General features: G+C 57.0%; 1 protein-coding gene and 1 pseudogene across 1 annotated transcript; both read left to right on the plus strand.

The window, feature by feature from the left end:
* Positions 1-1689: 1689 nt before the first annotated feature.
* LOC136531726 (uncharacterized) lies at positions 1690-17930 on the plus strand (the record flags this gene model as incomplete). The annotated part of the gene is made up of 6 exons (XM_066524379.1): positions 1690-1770; positions 2236-2322; positions 15882-15978; positions 16395-16698; positions 16808-16862; positions 17358-17930. Coding segments are annotated over 6 exons (702 nt in total), but the record flags the coding sequence as incomplete, so codon positions are not given.
* On the plus strand, positions 6092-7141 carry LOC136531728 (uncharacterized; annotated as a pseudogene).
* Positions 17931-18796: the final 866 nt, after the last annotated feature.

The following is an 18796-nucleotide window of genomic DNA, read 5'->3' on the forward strand; positions in this document are numbered from 1 at the left end:
TTATTTGAAATTTCGGGAAAAAAAAAACAAATCGTGGTTGGCTAGTTTGTTACTCCGTGTTTGAATATTTCTTTGTTTGGGTATAGAGGAGGCAACATGTGACCGGAGCAGGGATAGCACTTTCTCTGATCTAAATCTTTAATTTATTTAATAGTTAATTTATATACACCATTGCCGGCTTTGTACCCAAGATGTAGAATGATTGCTAGATTTGTTGGATGTTGACAATTGAGATATTTTGCGTAAGCCAATTCTCTACGAAATCATAAAAACAGAATTTGTTTTTTTTTGTTAAGCCTCACTTTTCTAGGTTGTGGAGAACTTTGTTTTAGATAATCCCAAGTTAGTTAGGGCATCCAAACATTGTATTGCTGCTGGTTGTTGGGCTCAAACTTGTTCTATATAAAAAAGTCTAGTTTTCATCATGGGATCCAAACAACCCATTTGGCCTGTTGTTACTCTTTTCGAGTTTGTCATAATTTTCCGGTAATGCTTCCTATAGGGCGTCCGTCTAGACAGACGGACCAGACCGCCCAGTCCAATGTGGCGTGTCGCGGCGCTCCCCCGCCGGCGACACAGGCACCCCTTCGCTTCCCACCCTTCTGTCCCACCACCGCCTGAGTGAGCCGCTAGCTAGTGCCGAGAGGTCGCTACCGGGGTCAGATCTAGATAGGGCAGAGCTCCACGCGGCGGGCTATGTGAGATCTGCGCGCGCCTCCTCCCCGGACTCGCGCCTCCTGCCACAACCGCACTCCACCTGCCGGCGAGTGGCCGCGTCGCCACGAGCTCCATGCGCCATCACCGACCTCCGCGCCGGCGTTGAGCTCCGCAGCGACGAGTCTCCATTCGTTCAAGCAGCAAGGTGACATTGCGCTGAAAGCGCAGGTTGCAAGCGTATGTTTGAAGTGTTTTAGATGTTTTACAAGTATGTTTCAAATGTTTCATGCGGATGTTGCAAAAGTTGATCGGGATGTTGTACATGTTGCAATGGTTTGTACACGTATGTTGCAAGCTTCTATCCCCAATGTTTCATCTGTTTTTTCAGACGTATATTGCAAGTGTGTTTATTTGGATGTTGCATATGTTTTACATATATGTTGCAAGTGTTTATCTGGATGTTGCGTATGTTTATAATTGTTTTCAAGTGTTTTTCTTATGTTTTTGCAAGTGTTTCAGATACATTTTTCAAGTGTTTCATTTGCTTTCAGACGTATGTCGCAAGTGTTGCATCTGGATGTTTTAAAAGTAGATTAGGTGTTACATGTCCCTCTTTACTTTCCGTTGCCTCGCCTCGATGTCGTCTCCTCCTCCTAACGCTGGTTGGGCATCTGCCACCCCTCCCTGTCTTTCTCGATGATCGTGACGTTCAAGGCGGCGCGAATCCCACGTGGACATAGAAGAAACACGCTGTAGGCATGTCCGGACGTCCGGGCGCTCAAGCTCTTTTTTTCCTCCAGGGAAGAGAAACGCCCTGCGTGCTTCAGAGCTTCTTCGCAAAATAATTGATCGTGAGGGGCCTTTCTGCAAACACTTGCCCCCAGTCAGCCGTTGGATCAAAAGTGTGCGGCCCGATCGATTTGTATTACAGAAGAAGAAAGGTTAGAGAGGGGATCGGTCTCTTTTCTTCCCTGTCGCCGTGCGCCGCCGCCGTAGGCAAGGGAGGAGGGCTGGAGGGGATGCTGACAGCAGCGGCCCGCACGGAGGGGCGCGGCGGCGGCGTGGGCGGCACCGGCCTTCCACTCCTCCGCTCCAGCGCTCTCCAAATCCACGGTAAGCCCCTACCTAGTAACCTCATCCCCACCATGCATGCATATTTACTTACTCGATTTGGCTCCTTATAGTAGTAGATGCAAGGGGGATTTAAGTCTAGGAAGCTGCGACGCAAAAACCTTCAGTGTCAGCACACCATCCCTGGAATTTCAGGTTTCAGTTTCAGTAGACAATGGGAACAACTTAACTTGCATTTCCTTCTAAACAAGATGTGCGTTTGCAAGTGTAAATGTTGCACGCTATCACTCCGCGAGCTGTTAGTTCACATATATTTGGAATTCTTAACAAGCAGTTGAATAAAGGAACTATAAGTTTCTTGTCTTGTGTATGGAACTATAAGTTTTTGACTTGCAAGACCCGCCCAATGCGACCCAAAGCTACAATCATTGCTCCTGAACCACATGCAATCCACCGTGGCATCAGCTTTTCTTGAATCGTTTGGAACCTAACGGTTATTTTGGGCAGCCTCGTATCCGTTTCGCTGTCCGTGAAAAGCGTGGGGATGCAAAGAGCGCCCTCAAGAAGCTTCTGCTCAATGGCGGCCCATGTCAGGTACTGTCTTGGTGACCATTTTCCTACTCGTGGATTTCTTTCTACTTGCAGACTTGTGAGCTTGTCTCTAAGCAATTCCACTAATGGACTTAGCTTCTGGACCTGTATTCTCCACCCTGTTTCAATGCTTTGTCCCGGTATAACTGTACATGTGGATTCTTCTGACTCTAGGTGTACCAGTCCTGGACATGTGAATTCTTCTGACTCTAGTTGTACCACAGTCCAGCTCATACACGTGGTTGACATGTGAATTCTTCTTACTCTTTTATTTCTTCGGAAACATATTTGTCGGATACCGTGAGAAGGGGTACCCTAAGCAAGATCCAAAAAACGATTGCTTAGACTTCGTAAAGATCGAAACCAGCTAAACGCTGCTGGCCTCGGCCGATTCTCCGACTCGCCCGAGGCCCATCACCGCGGGCCTCGGCCAATTCTCCGACTCGCCCGAGGCCCCCTCACCGCGGGTCTCGGCCGATCCCCCGCCAAAAGCCTCGGCCGGGCCACCGACCCTCCGTCTCGCGCAAGGCGGGCTCGGCAGCACTCCGCTACCTCTTCCTTCTCCCGTTCCTCTGGCAAAACGTCGTGTCGCATCAACTCAGCCAACTGCTTGCCCCTGACAACAGCCGCGTGCCCGGCACAGTACAGCAGAATGGCCGATGGGACAGGAGGCAGCACTGGGCAGGGGTTACCCGCCACTGTACTAACCACCGTGCACATGGGTTGACGCCCATGCCTCACTGTGCTGCCAACTCCTACACCGAGGACAACGCGGCATGGGGAGCCACGTCTGGGCTACTGTGGCCTCGGAATCAGTACCCAGGGCCAATAACTCCCCCAAGGCCTCAGCAGTTTACTTCAGGGGCTCGACAGCCTGGGGACCCATGTCCGCCAAAGCCCCCCCGCGATGGCTTGGCCTCGGCACCTACAGAGCCACAACCCCCTACGACGTCATCACGCGATGGCCTGCACGTCCCCCGGACTGGGCAGGGGTTACCCGTCACTATGCTATCCACCATGCACATGGTTGACACCCATGCCTCACTGTGCTGCCAACTCCTGCTCCGAGGACAACGCAGCATGGGGAGCCACGTCTGGGCTACTGTGGCCTCGGAATCAGTACCCAGGGCCAATAACTCCCCCAAGGCCTCGACAGTTTGCCTCACGGGCTCGGCAGCCTGAGGGTTCATGACCACCGAGCCCCCCACGATGGCTCGGCCTCGGCATCTGCAGAGCCGCTGTTCCCTACGACGTCATTACACGGTGACCAGCACGTCGCCCGCCATGTCCTGCATCAAGCCGTACTGGAGCCCCACGACGCACAAGATCGAGTATGACCAGCATGTCACTTCCGCACGACAAGGACGGGGCCACTCCATCGACCATACCACAACAGTGGCCGGCTACAGGGCTCGGACACGCCACCCCATTTACAGAGGCGCTATGTAGCAACCTATGTACGGTCCCGATCCTCCCTTAGAGTATAAAAGGGAGGGACTGGGGCCATTTCTAAGGGAGAGAACAAGAAGACGAACGCCCCGATAGAACCACACGCTTCCACGCTGCTTGGGAACAACGTCTCAAGCAGTCCGCACCACCCTCGCCGAGACCTGGGGCTAGCTCCCTCTCTCACCTAGCTTGTAACCCCTACTACGAGCACTCAGGTGCAAGGAATACAAGATCGATCTCTCAGACTGGACGTAGGGCCTCGATTGCCCGAACCAGTATAAACCTTGTGTCTCTTTGCATCACCATCCGGGATTAGGGACACGCAGCACAAATTCACTCGTTGGTTGAGGGACCCCCGGTTCCAAAACACCGACAGTTGGCGCGCCAGGTAGGGGCGTCTGCGTGTCAGCTTCGTCATCCTAGCAAGTTCCGGATGGCAGACCACATACGACCATTGCGTCTCGGCACCATAGTTTGGTTCGGGAGCCTAGAGTTCATGTCTCTAGGGCATGAGTACGACATGGTGCTCCTCACTCCTCGAACCCCACCGTCCGACGACGAAGTCGCGCCCCGACAGCCCAGGCGCAGGCGGCGCCCGGGCGGCCGCTCTCGCCACGCTCGCCAGGCACGGCGCGAGCAAGGCCACCCCGACGCTACGCGAGCCCGGGGCGGCACGCCACTCCCCGCCGATATCCTACGACCAGCTGTTGGTACGGGGTCCCTGGCTGGGGACCTGTCTGACCTGAGCCTGGACAAAGGAAAATCGCCGGTGGCTTACGGCGATGCCCAGTCGTCCAACCCCTCTCCGCCACTCCCTGAAGAGCCGACCCCGGCGGGGCAGAATCTGGAGACGGCCCCGTCCCCATACCCCTTTGGGTTGAGAAATGCCGCCACCTCTTATGCCTACGCTTACGCTGCCGCTCACGAGCACCCCTCGGAACGCCGCCAGCGCTTCGCTCTCGACCTGAGCACCCACTCCGACCCCTCGGACGAGGACGAGGCATGGCCCGGGGTGGATTTCTCCGAATTCCACAACCCTGGGGCTTTGCGCCAATTCTTGGCCGCAAGCGACTACTGCCTCGGCTATTCCGACTCCGACGGTGAGGGGACTCACGATCCATCCCGTGAGTGCTTCCACGTCGGGCTCGGGATGCCAAGGGCGGGCGAAGAGGAGGAGAGGACAGGCAACCATTCCCCGCCCCGAGCAGGGGCGGGCGATGCCACACCTCCGCGTCCCGAAGCCCCGACAGCACGGAACGAGAATCCCGTCCGCATGGAGCATCGACGCCCAGACTTGGAGCAGCTCCGCGAGCTCCAAGCCAAGGTTGAACAAGACCGACTCCTTCTGCAACAGCTACGGGACACTCTCGAGCAGGAGCAGCAAGAGCGCGGAGAGGGCGGAGGAGCCCGACGGAGGGCCCGCAACGTCTATCACCGTATCGACGACAACGAGGGGGATGAGCCGCCCCCAATCTTTAACCGCGCTAGCCAGAATGTCGCAGCGGCTGCGATGCTGGTCCGAGCAATGCCCGAGCCCTCCACCACCGAGGGGCGACGGGTCCGCGGAGAGCTCCGCGACCTCCTCGAGACCGCAGCAGTGCAGCAGGCCGAAAGTTCCGCCTCCCGCCGGCGCGGAGGCACTTCGGAGCAACCCACGGCACGACCTCGCCAAGGCCAGGATGCCTCGGTCCGTCCCGAGCCCGCTCGCGCGCCGACGGTCAACAGGGCCCCCTCGGTGCGCGACCGACCTGGACACCAACGCGAGGTACAAGGCGACCACGAGGTAGTTGGCAGGCGACGGCGCCACGACGACGGAGCCGCCCGGGGATACCACCCACACCGAGGCGGTCGCTACGACAGTGAAGAGGACCGCAGTCCTTCTCCCGAGCCACCTCGCCAGGCTCAAAGCACTGCTCACCAACCCCCCCGTCCTGGTTCCGCCCACCGAGGGCGAGCACCTCTTACTCTACGTCACCGCGACAACCCAAGTGGTCAGCGCGGCCGTAGTAGTCGAGAGGCAGGAGAAGGGACATGCTCTACCCGTCCAGCGACCTGTCTACTTCATCAGCGAGGTGCTCTCCGAGACTAAGACGCGTTACCCCCACATCCAGAAGCTGGTTTACACCGTAGTCTTGGCTCGACGCAAGTTGCGTCACTACTTCGAGTCCCACCCGGTGACTATGGTGTCGTCTTTTCCTCTGGGAGAGATAATCCAAAACCGGGAGGCCTCGGGTAGAATAGCCAAGTGGGCTGTTGAACTCATGGGGGAAACCTTGTCTTTTGCGCCTCGGAAAGCAATCAAATCACAGGTCCTGGCCGACTTTGTAGCCGAGTGGACCGACACACAGCTGCCACCCGTTCAAATCCAATCAGAATGCTGGACCATGTACTTCGACGGGTCTCTGATGAAGACTGGGGCTGGCGCGGGCCTGCTCCTGGTCTCGCCCCTTGGAGTACACATGCGCTACATGATCCGGCTTCACTTCGCCGCCTCCAACAATGTGGCCGAATACGAGGCCCTTGTCAACGGCCTACAAATCGCCATTGAACTTGGAGTGCGGCGTCTCGAAGTACGGGGTGATTCGCAGCTCGTCGTCGATCAGGTGATGAAAGAGTCAAGCTGCCATGACCCCAAAATGAAGGCGTACTGCACGATAGTACGTCGCCTGGAGGACAAGTTCGACGGCCTCGAACTCAACCACGTCGCGCGAAAGTTCAACGAGGCCGCAGACGAACTAGCAAAGATGGCGTCGGCACGGACCCCGGTCCCCCCAAACGTCTTCGCCAGAGACCTCCACAAGCCATCCGTCGACTACGCCTCGGCGATAGAAGAAGGCCCATCGACCGAGCCCACCGCAGGGCTCGAGGCCCCCTCTACCACCGAGACCTCGCCAGCCAAGCCCGAGGCCATGGCGATTGACGCAGAGCCTCCCAAGGTCGACCAAGGAACGGACTGGCGAGTCCCTTTCCTTGATCGCCTCGTTCGGGGAGAGCTTCCTGCGGACAGATCGGAGGCCCGACGGCTTGCGCGACGCGCCAAGACTTACGTCCTCTGCGACGGCGAGTTGTATAGGCGTAGCCCATCTGGTATTCTCCAACGATGCATCACCACCGAGGCAGGCCAATCCTTACTTTGGGACTTGCACGCGGGAGTCTGCGGGCACCACGCGGCGCCTCGGACGCTCGTGGGTAACGCCTTCCGCCAAGGTTTCTATTGGCAACCGCGGTGGCCGACGCCACAAAGCTAGTACGCTCCTGCGAGGGATGCCAGTACTACGCTCGACAGATGCACCTCCCGGCCCAAGCCCTCCAAACCATCCCCATCACATGGCCATTCGCTGTGTGGGGGCTGGACATGGTTGGGCCTCTGCAGAAGGCACCCGGGGGCTATACCCATCTGCTGATAGCCGTCGACAAATTCTCCAAATGGATCGAGGCTCGTCCGATCACTCAGATCAAATCCGAGCAAACGGTGCTGTTCTTTACGGATATCATCCACAGGTTCGGGGTTCCTAACACCATCATCACTGACAATGGGACACAATTCACCGGTCGCAAGTTCCTAACGTTCTGCGACGACCACCACATCCGGGTGGCCTGGTCGGCCGTAGGACACCCAAGGACGAATGGCCAAGTAGAGCGTGCCAACGGCATGATCCTACAAGGCCTTAAGCCAAGGATATTCAACCAGTTGAAGAAGTTTGGCAAGAAATGGCTTGCCGAACTCCCGTCAGTCATCTGGAGCCTAAGAAATACCCCGAGCCGAGCCACGGGATTCACACCGTTCTTCCTGGTCTATGGAGCCGAGGCCATCCTCCCCACTGACTTAGAATACGGTTCCCCGAGGCTACAGGCGTACAACGAGCAAAGCAACCGCACTGCCCGCGAAGACGCCCTCGACCAACTGGAGGAAGCCCGAGACGTCGCGCTGCTACACTCGGCCAGGTACCAGCAAGCCCTACGACGCTACCAAGCCCGGCGCGTCCGAAGCCGAGACCTGAAGGTGGGCGACCTAGTGCTGAGACTGAGGCAGAGCAACAAGGGCCGCCACAAGCTGACCCCACCCTGGGAAGGGCCGTACATCGTCGCTCAAGTGCTGAAGCCCGGGACCTACAAGTTAGCCAACGAGAAGGGCGAAATCTTCACCAACGCTTGGAACATAGAACAGCTACGTCGTTTCTACCCTTAAAATTCCAAACGTTGTTTACATTGTTTCTCGAAATGCAATAAAGAAGCGTTCTTAGTTGTTATAATTTTTCGAGAAACCCCCCTTATAGGCAAGCCGATTGTATAGAACCCAAGGACCGTACGATCGTCTCAAAGGTGAAAAGGCCGGCTGAGCCGTGAGAACGGCCTACGCCTCCGGGCTACGGCAACTCCCTCACCACCTTTTCACCCAAAGGACAGCGTAGGCTCCGAGGAAGTTCTGTACAGAGAGCTTGTCTATCAATAGGGGCTCGACGTCACAATAGCGCTATAAGGGAGACTCGGCTCTGCCTCTGCAAAGCCGGGCCTCCCTCGGGGGCTAGAAAGGGGGAACCCCCTAAGTCCCGAACACCATTTGTTAATGGTCTTTCAAAAAATTTCTACGCCAAACTCTCTCGCACTCCGACGGGACCTTCACAAGAAACCCAAAGACCAAAAGCTTGTCTCGAGTCCAAAGGGCCGGTCGAGTCGTGAGAACGGCCTACGCCTCTGGGCTACGGCAGCTCCCTCACCACCCTTCGCCAAAGGACGGCATAAGGTTCCGAGGAAATTCTTTACGGGTTCCCAAGATCGAGACAGAGGGCACAGGCTCGAAGTAGAACAGAAACGGTTAAAAGACCCACATACGCAAATACTTTAAGGGCCTCGACGGCCACAAAAACGTCACGATACGGCAACTAACTCGATCCGGTTACATGACCCCTTTTGGGCCAGGTCAAAGCTCAAGGATCGGCGGCTGGCGCGGGAAGGACCACCTCTTCTTCAAACAGACCAGCCAACGCTGTGCCAGGTGCCTCGGCCGCCTCCAACAGCCTCACGACCTCTGCATCAGCCTCCTCGTCATCTTTTGGCAACACATAGCCGTCGCTGACAGCCTCGAGGTTGATGGCGTAGTGCGAGGAGACAACGGCCAGGGCGCGCTTGACACCCGTGTGCAACGCCCCTCGGAGTCTCTCGCGGACGTGGCCGCTCAACGCAATCAGGCGGCTCCCAAGGGAGCTAGCTGATTGGACCTCCTCAACGTCCAGAGCCTCGCAGGCGGTCCGGACAGCGCTGCGCAGCGCCTCGTGCTCCCGGACCTCGACATCCAGCGCTGCTTGCGCTGCGACGGAGGCCTCAGCCGCCTGGGAGGCCTCTTTCTCCAGATCTACGTCGCGACGAGGGGTCAGGAGTCAAACGCGAACCAGAGCAAATGGAGCGAGGAACATGGTCCAGCGGAACTTACCCTCGGCCTTGCTCTTCCAGGCTGAGACCTCGACCCGAGAGGCCTCGGCCGCCTTGGTAGCCTCTGCTAAGGCGACTTTCGTCGCCTGATGCTCGCTCTGCTCCGCACCCAGCTGCCCGGCTGTTTCCTTAGCAGAGGCCGTCGCTTCTTGGGCCCGAAGCCTGAAGGAGTCTCGCTCCTCCTCCAGTTCCTTGATCTTGGCCACCAGAGGGGCGGACTGCTCCTTAGCCGCGGCCAACTCGGCCTGAATGTCAGCACAACGAAGGCGGAGGTCCTCCACTTCCGCACTCCACGCCGACAATAGCCCCTGGGCATCGGCAAGCAGGCCCTTTTGGCGCCGGAGCTGGTCCCAGATATCCCTCTCATTTCGCAGGAACACCGATTTCCCAAGGGATCGGGTCTCGAGCTCCTAAGAAGGCAAAACAAAAAACGCACGTCAAACACTGCGAGGGGGCTCGGAGAGAAAACAATGCGGCACGAGAGAGGAAAGTACTTACCCGCGTGACACCGGGCAAGTCCTGACCCATAATAGTCATCGCTGTCTGCAGCGACCGCACTGCCAGTTGGCGGTACTGCTCGAGGGTGCCCCAATGCCCCCCCTCTGCGGTATCTTCAAGGGCGAACACGGGCTCCCCCTCGGGGTCAGCCCGGTTCCACCAGAAAACACGCGGGAAGTTCCACCCACGAGGCTCGGGCCGTAGCCGGACAAGAGCCGAACTCCCCTCGGCGGGATCTGGGACTGGCTGCTCCACGGTACTAGCCGCCTCGACGTCCGCCGCCTCCTTCCCATGGGAGGAATCATCAGACGAGATTGCCTGAACCAGGGGCGGCGCCAAAACTTGCTCCGTCTCCATCTCCATCGCCTCGGTCTCGACGGACCCGGGGGCTCTGGCCTCCGCCATCTCTACCTCGATGGCCCCGGCGTCCACCGCCCGGGCGTCGGAGGTCTTGGGGGCTCCGGCCTCACCCTCAATGGCCTCGGCAATAGCAGACGCCCCAGCCTCCTTCGCCCCAAGACCCACAACATCGCGAGGCATGGGCTCCTCCTCCTCCACTCGCTCCGCGGCCGCCTCGGCCCCCTTTTCCTGGGCAGCCGCCTCCTCCGAAACAGCTTCGCCCGACGCCGCGCCGCGTCGCACGCCAGCCTGCGCCTCCGCTGCCTGATGGGCGGAGGAGCTAACGTTCACCTTGAGCGCCTTACGGGGCGCCAAGGGAGGATCTCCCACCAGAAGCATCTGGCTGGAAGAAAAGACACTCCCAAGGTCAGCATGCAACCAAGGGGCAAACAAGAAGTACTACGGACTCCACCAGAGAAGACGCTTACCGCGAACGGGGATGCAGCCGCTTCGACACCGCCAGCCTCCTCTGCAACGGCGGCGGTGGTGGCAGCAGCGCGGCCTCGGTGTCCACCAGTGCCAGCTGGCCTCCGTCGGACCCCGGCACCTCCTCGACCCTTCGCGGAGATAATGGGGTCGCCCCCACCGTCACCCGCTCCACCTCCACCGTCGAACCCATCGGGCTGACGGCACGCTCCTCCGACACCCGCGCCTCGGGTGTGTCGGCCTCGGCCCCGGGACGGGCCGCCACTGGCCCCGGGACACCTCCTCCTCCTCCTAGGGGCGTCAGGCTCCTTGCCGGCGCCCTAGGAACCATCTCCCTGATGTCGGGGAGGTGCTCCAGGCAGGCCGTCCCCACCTCGCGCCCGCCGCCGTCGCTCGAAGAATCCGACACCGACGACGAGGGAGACGGTTCCAACGGGAGACCGTCGAGCTTCTGACGCCGGCGACGGGCGTCCAGCTTTTCGCACACGAGGATCTTCTTCGTGCGCTTCGCCTCCTTGGCATCTTTCTTCTTCTTCTCCTCCTCGGCACGCGCCCTGTTCACGGATCGCCGCCGGGCGTGCTCGGGAACGGGCGGCGGGGAGCCTCGCACGTCTCTCATCCCCTGCGGGAACGACAAAGTAAGACAACAGACAAGAAGGCCGCGAAAGCCTCGGCAACATCCGACTTACCAGTGAAATGTGCCACCGCGACGGGCGCATCGGGAACGGCATCAAGTCATTGAGCCTTGGCTTCCCGTCCACCGCTTCTCTCACCCGACGTAGGGTCTCGTCGTCGGTAAGGGCGAAGGCGGACATCTTGACACCGACGATCGAATCGCCCGGGGTCATCTCGAACAGCCGCCGCCGCCGGGCCATCAGCGGCAACACCCTCCGGCGGTGAAAAGCCGCCACGACCACGGCCGCCGAAAGGCCGTGGTCACGCAGCTTCCCCAAGGCCCTCAAGAGCGGTTCCAGCCTAGGCTGATCGGCCTTGATGACGCCGTACCCCCATTTCTCTGGTTGACTCTCTACAACCCGCCCGGTATAAGGGGGAAGTCCTCCGCCGTCGTTGCGGAGGTAGAACCAGCCGTCATACCAACGGCGGTTGGACGTTGACAGCTGGGCCGGGATGTAGAGGGACTGCCGGTCTTAGCGCACGTGAAGGGTGCAGCCGCCGGCCCTCTGCGCCTTCCGAGCCCCCCTCGTTCCCCCCGGCTTGGTGGTGAACGTCGCTCGGAACAAATGGAGCCACAACTCCCAGTGGGGAGCGATCCCCAGGTACCCCTCACAGACGGCGACGAAGATGGCCGCCTGCGCGATGGAGTTGGGGCTGAAATTGTGCAGCTCCACGCCATAGTAGTGCGGGAGTGCCCGCATGAAGCTATCCACCGGCGACCCGAAGCCTCGCTCGTGGAAGACGACGAAGCTCACCACGTAACCGTCGCGCGGCCTCGGCTCCGACTCGTTCCCCGGAGCAATCCACTCCGGCTCGTCGGGGTCGGTGATCGGGCGAAGAAGACCGGCCTCCACGAGCGACTGCAGCTTCTCCTCGGTGACGTCGGACCGCTCCCAGGGATCCGCCGGGAGGATGACGGGACCACCAGCCATTGCGCGGCGGAGGACGCTGCTACAGCGGTAATCTCTCTCCCTCTCTCTTTCGGTCTCTCGCCCTCGCCCTTCTCTTCCCCGGCGCTCTATGCTCTCAGCAACGGCACGGAGGCAGCAAAAGCGAACGCGGAAAAGGTAAGGAGGGGGAGGGCGAGGCTGTTTGCGTATTTATGCAGGGACGAGTCGAAACCACCGGGCGACGAAATCGGGGAAGTTTCCCCCAGAAAATCCGCTGCGGTTACCCAGATCCGATCTTACCGCACGCGCCCACTCCCTCATTAATTGCGGGTGCAGTTACGTCCCGTCGGCTGAAGCCACGTCGCGTCCAACCGCAGCAACAACAGGCGCCGTTTCACCTCCCCGAAAAAGCCGCCTCAAAAGGCGCGCCTGCCGCTATTGGCCGTAAGGAGAGGGATAGCCCCCACCCGATTCCTTTCAGGTAAAGGAACTGGGCACCGAGCCCGCTACGGTCCAGGGGTTCGAAGGCTGGGCCCCTAGGGGTTTCGACAGCCGCCCCAGGGCAACAGAGTCAGGGGCGACTACGGGCGAGCCTACGCGAGGCCGAGCCCCAAGCAAGCGAAACGCTTGGGACGCCCTGTGTTGCGTCCGAGACCGGCAGGGAGGTCTCCGAATGGGATCCCACCGTAGGGAGGCACCGAGCCACCGAGGCCCAGCAAACGGCCTCGGCACCCACTAGAGAAACCCTCCGGTATTCTTGGAGCGCGTCTCCGGACCGCTAGCCGACCCCCAGCGAACGGGGTACGGGCCTCCACTCGGACTTACCCGATAACAGCTCACCGGAAATGCCGTTGCTCGCGCCCACCGAGGGTAGCATGGCATCTTCCACCCCTCCTTCCGAGCGAAAAGGAAGCGCGAGGGTCGAATAAAAAGTCAGGAGAACCCCTGACGGCCCTCCTGCTCCGCGCAGAGGCTAAGGGACTCTTTCTGCAGAACATTGCCGAGGCCCAGCGACTTGGGCTCGCACACGAGGGGGCTCGGCAAAACAAACCCTCCTTCCGAGCGAAAAGGAAGCGCGAGGGTCGTTCAAAAAGCCGGAAGAACTCCTGACGGCCCTCATGCTCCGTGCAGAGGCTAGGGAGCTCCTTCTGCAAAGGACGCCGAGACCCCGCGACCTAGGCTCGCACCCGAGGGGGGCTCGGCGGACAGACCCTCACGCACGAGGGGCGAACCGAAAGCCAGGGGACCTCTGACCGCTCTCTCGCTCCGTGCGAGAGACTCGGGGGCTCCTCCTGCAACTTTGCCGAGACCCAGTGGCTCAGGCTCGCACACGAGTGGGCTCGGCAAACAGCCCCCCCGTCCGAGCGAAAAGGACGTGCGGGAGACGGACAAAAAAGTCGGGAGGGCCCCTGACCACCCTCTCGCTCCGTGCGGAGGCTCGGGGGCTCTTCCTGCACCCAAGATAAAAACAAGCGACCGAGCCCGTTACGGTCCAGGGGTTCGAAGGTTGGGCCCCCAGGGGTTTTCGACAGCTGCCCCAGGGCAAAAGAGTCAGGGACGACTACGGGCAAGCCTGTACGAGCGCGCCCCGTGTCGTGTCCGAGATCGACAGGGAGGTCTCCGAATGGGATCCCACCGTAGGGAGGCACCGAGCCACCGAGGCCCAGCGAACGGCCTCGGCACCCACTAGAGAAACCCTCCGGTATTCTTGGAGCGCGTCTCCGGACCGCTAGCCGACCCCCAGCGAACGGGGTACGGGCCTCCACTCGGACTTACCCGATAACAGCTCACCGGAAATACCGTCGCACGCACCCACCGAGGGTAGCACGGCATCTTCCACCCCTCCTTCCGAGCGAAAAGGAAACACGAGGGTCGTGCAAAAAGCCGGGGGAACCCCCGACGGACCTCTTGCCCCAGGCGGAGGCTAAGGGGCTCTTTCCGCAACATCGTCGAGGCCCCGCGATCCGAACTCGCACCCACGGGCCCGGCAAACACGATGAAAACGCCTCACTCGAAAAAGAAAAAAGCCCCTGAAGAAGTGAAATCACTCCTCCAGGGCCTCGGGGGCTACACCCGGCGGGTGCGCTCGCGCGCACCCACCGAAGCCTCGAAAACAAAACACCATCCCGACAGGAACTATCAAGAGTCAATTCTTGTCAGAACCTCAGGGGGAATGCCTCCACTCCCCCCAAGGCTCGGGGGCTACTGTCGGATACCGTGAGAAGGGGTACCCTAAGCAAGATCCAAAAAACGATTGCTTAGACTTCGTAAAGATCGAAACCAGCTAAACGCTGCTGGCCTCGGCCGATTCTCCGACTCGCCCGAGGCCCATCACCGCGGGCCTCGGCCGATTCTCCGACTCGCCCGAGGCCCCCTCACCGCGGGTCTCGGCCGATCCCCCGCCAAAAGCCTCGGCCGGGCCACCGACCCTCCGTCTCGCGCAAGGCGGGCTCGGCAGCACTCCGCTACCTCTTCCTTCTCCCGTTCCTCTGGCAAAACGTCGTGTCGCATCAACTCAGCCAACTGCTGCCCCTGACAACAGCCGCGTGCCCGGCACAGTACAGCAGAATGGCCGATGGGACAGGAGGCAGGACTGGGCAGGGGTTACCCGCCACTGTACTAACCACCGTGCACATGGGTTGACGCCCATGCCTCACTGTGCTGCCAACTCCTACACCGAGGACAACGCGGCATGGGGAGCCACGTCTGGGCTACTGTGGCCTCGGAATCAGTACCCAGGGCCAATAACTCCCCCCAAGGCCTCAGCAGTTTACTTCAGGGGCTCGACAGCCTGGGGACCCATGTCCGCCAAAGCCCCCCGCGATGGCTTGGCCTCGGCACCTACAGAGCCACAACCCCCTACGACGTCATCACGCGATGGCCTGCACGTCCCCCGGACTGGGCAGGGGTTACCCATCACTATGCTATCCACCATGCACATGGTTGACACCCATGCCTCACTGTGCTGCCAACTCCTGCTCCGAGGACAACGCAACATGGGGAGCCACGTCTGGGCTACTGTGGCCTCGGAATCAGTACCCAGGGCCAATAACTCCCCCAAGGCCTCGACAGTTTGCCTCACGGGCTCGGCAGCCTGAGGGTTCATGACCACCGAGCCCCCCACGATGGCTCGGCCTCGGCATCTGCAGAGCCGCTGTTCCCTACGACGTCATTACACGGTGACCAGCACGTCGCCTGCCATGTCCTGCATCAAGCCGTACTGGAGCCCCACGACGCACAAGATCGAGTATGACCAGCATGTCACTTCCGCACGACAAGGACGGGGCCACTCCATCGACCATACCACAACAGTGGCCGGCTACAGGGCTCGGACACGCCACCCCATTTACAGAGGCGCTATGTAGCAACCTATGTACGGTCCCGATCCTCCCTTAGAGTATAAAAGGGAGGGACTGGGGCCATTTCTAAGGGAGAGAACAAGAAGACGAACGCCCCGATAGAACCACACGCTTCCACGCTGCTTGGGAACAACGTCTCAAGCAGTCCGCACCACCCTCGCCGAGACCTGGGGCTAGCTCCCTCTCTCACCTAGCTTGTAACCCCTACTACGAGCACTCAGGTGCAAGGAATACAAGATCGATCTCTCAGACTGGACGTAGGGCCTCGATTGCCCGAACCAGTATAAACCTTGTGTCTCTTTGCATCACCATCCGGGATTAGGGGCACGCAGCACAAATTCACTCGTTGGTTGAGGGACCCCCGGTTCCAAAACACCGATAATATTCTCCCCTGTGAAAATGGATGACATCAAATACGCATCGATGTTCTCTACAGGAAATCAGTAGCAAACAAATGAGAAAGCAGAAAGGTAGTAGCAGATCAAAGGTCCAGCGCTCTACTCCAGGAAAAAATCCCTATGGAAAAAATAAGCGTAAGCTCTTTCAAATCGTTTACCTTGAATGATTTTTGAATTTTAAATGCCTGTGCTCTTTTGTACAACACTATTATATGTTTTCAATCATCTAGAATACTAGACTGACGATTGGATACTAAAATATAAAAACATGAGTGCTCCGCCAACCTTTTACATATGCACTGGTTTCATTTTTCTGCATTAACATTTCCATGTGAACATTGGCTTCTAATGATTTTTTTCTCCACTATTTACTTAAAATGTGGATTCTATATGTCATAGTGACATTAATACATCCGGATGGCCATCCCTAGCATATTTGTTGTGTACCTTTTATTATTATGGATAAGTTTACATTTCATGATCTGCTGTTACCTCCAAATTATTTTCTGTATATTTGGATGACAAGAAGTGCGCATTGATGATTAACCTAGGTGGGCAGAACTGGAAAAGCTATGATGATGATGATGATGAATGCACAGACACACCATATGGTACCTATGGTGGTAAGAAATCTTTTACATGGTACTGGCCTGGGGAGAATGATGGCCTTGGTAGTAATCCTAGTGGTTTTCAATGGAGGGAGGAATCTCAGTCTTACAAATCAAAGGAAAAATTCTGGAACGAAAGTGATGTAGACGAGGAAGAGGAGTCGGACCATGATGATCTGCGAAGCTATAGGATCTCTCTCGGGTTGCCAGTTTTAGGCCCCTTAAAGCTGGATCATATTAAGGCTGCGTGAGTCATCTAAACATTTCCTACAACAACACATTGCACTTGCAGGGCTTCATTGTGACATTGTCACAAGGTTGCTAATTGGTTCTTTCTCAACATGGTGTTTCTGCAGTTTTCGTGCATCTGCTCTCAAGTGGCACCCCGACAAACATCAAGGGCCTTCACAGGTTGGTGCCATAGTATGTGTGTTATCCTTGCATTGTGTGATTCTGGTGATTGGTGCTGAAGTTTAGTGGCTATTTCAATAGCTATCTTCAAGGAGCTGTTTTGCATGCATTGCCTGTAAACAAGTGGGGTTAATATAATTGATTGATGGAGGGTGTCAAGGTACACTTATATAGGCAAGGATGGCGTAGGGTTTGGCTTATAGAAACAGAACCAATCAATGGTGATCCTTGCCTATAATAGATCAATCATATCAATCCTAGCCATGTGGGCGCAAGGCCCAATAGGGCGCTAGCGGGATAGTCCAAATAGGCTCCCGCACCTTCGTATTCTAACATTGCCAAATCAAAATGCACAACATACCAAATAGAATGAATTGATTTGTTGAAACTGTGGATTGAACGTAAAAATAGCCAAAATCAATAGCTTGGTTCTGTTTTGTTGATTTATTTAACCATATCAAAGATGTTAATTCTGAACACATCTGTATTCTCCAGGCTGAAGCAGAAGAAAAATTCAGACGATGCGTGGAAGCGTACAACGCATTGACCTGTGCCTTCAAGTCAAGTGGCTAACTACCATGGGGACATGCGAATGCAAGGAAATTTTTGATGATTTTCTTATGACTTCTAATGATGCGTGGAGCTGCTGGTCTTCAGGACACAGAAACTAGTAGAAAAAGTAAACTTTAGAGTTTTAGCTTCATGTTGATAATAACGAAATATAAAAAGCATAATCTGTACCAAAAAGCATAGTTTAGGTCAGTCCTGCCAAATCTTATGAGAACAAATTCCAGGCTCATTTGTATGATGATTTTTTTTGTCAAATTTGACACTGCAAAATGCATCCTCGAGACTTGCGAAAATCTCAAAACTCTTGCACTGTCAGCAAATACTTCATTTGATATAAAATGGGGGTAGAGGCAACTTCTGTAAAATTTGTTTTGTGATGAATGAACTTGTAAGGAAAATGGACCCTTGGCCCATTTACTTTGGATTTTAGTGTTTGATGATCAACACAACCAAATTGGACTAATAAATTTGCAAGTGATTGTTTTGTAGTTCAATAGGATGCAAGACGTGACTTGGACGAAGGCAACGTGATGATCCGATGATCAACACCATAAGCAAGATCATAGAAGACCCAAGATATCAAGCAAAGTCCAAGCATGAAGATAGGCACCACGCCGTACGCAAGATCGCGAAGAAACGAGCTCACAGAAGTGACCAGACGCTGGACCAGACGCTGGAGGAAAGTGACCGGACGCTCCGATCAAGAGGCTCGGCAAACAGGCGTCAGCAACAACGAACGGACGCTGGCGGCAAAATCGACCGGACGTAGGACAACAAAGTCCGGTCTAGTATAGAGATTCCAGAGTGGCGAAAATGTGACCGGACGCGTCCGGTGGCATGTGACCGGATGCTGGCAGCGTCCGATCAGTAGTTCGCGTCTCCAACGGTCGAGACGACCGGACGCGTCCGGTCAGGACGTGATCAGCGTTCGGTCAGTAGCAGAAAAGCAGGATTTCGTCCTCAACGGCTACTTTCTCAGTGAGGCTTATAAATACAACCCACAACCGACCAAATGAGAGTGTGGAGCTGAGAAAACATACCAAGGGTGTTGATATACTATTTTAGTGATCTTTACTTGCATAGTGCTTGGTGTTTCATTAGGTGATTAGCATAGGTGCTTTGTGAAGTGCTTAGGTTGATTAGACCATCGCTTATGCGTTTGCTCTAGGTTTAGGCCTAGTGTTTAGTGAGGTTTGCATACCTCTTACCACTCAGTGCTTGCGCGCACCATTGTTGTACATCGAAGGGGCTTATAGTCTTGCGAGATCACACCAACCACGTTTGTGGTGTGGTCGCCACCATGTACCGGAGGGAACAAGGCCCACGGCGTTTTGGCCGGAAGCTTGATAGTGAAGACGGCGGGG

This window comes from Miscanthus floridulus, unplaced genomic scaffold (assembly GCF_019320115.1).
Source record: "Miscanthus floridulus cultivar M001 unplaced genomic scaffold, ASM1932011v1 fs_422_6_7, whole genome shotgun sequence".
Lineage (NCBI taxonomy): Eukaryota > Viridiplantae > Streptophyta > Magnoliopsida > Poales > Poaceae > Miscanthus > Miscanthus floridulus.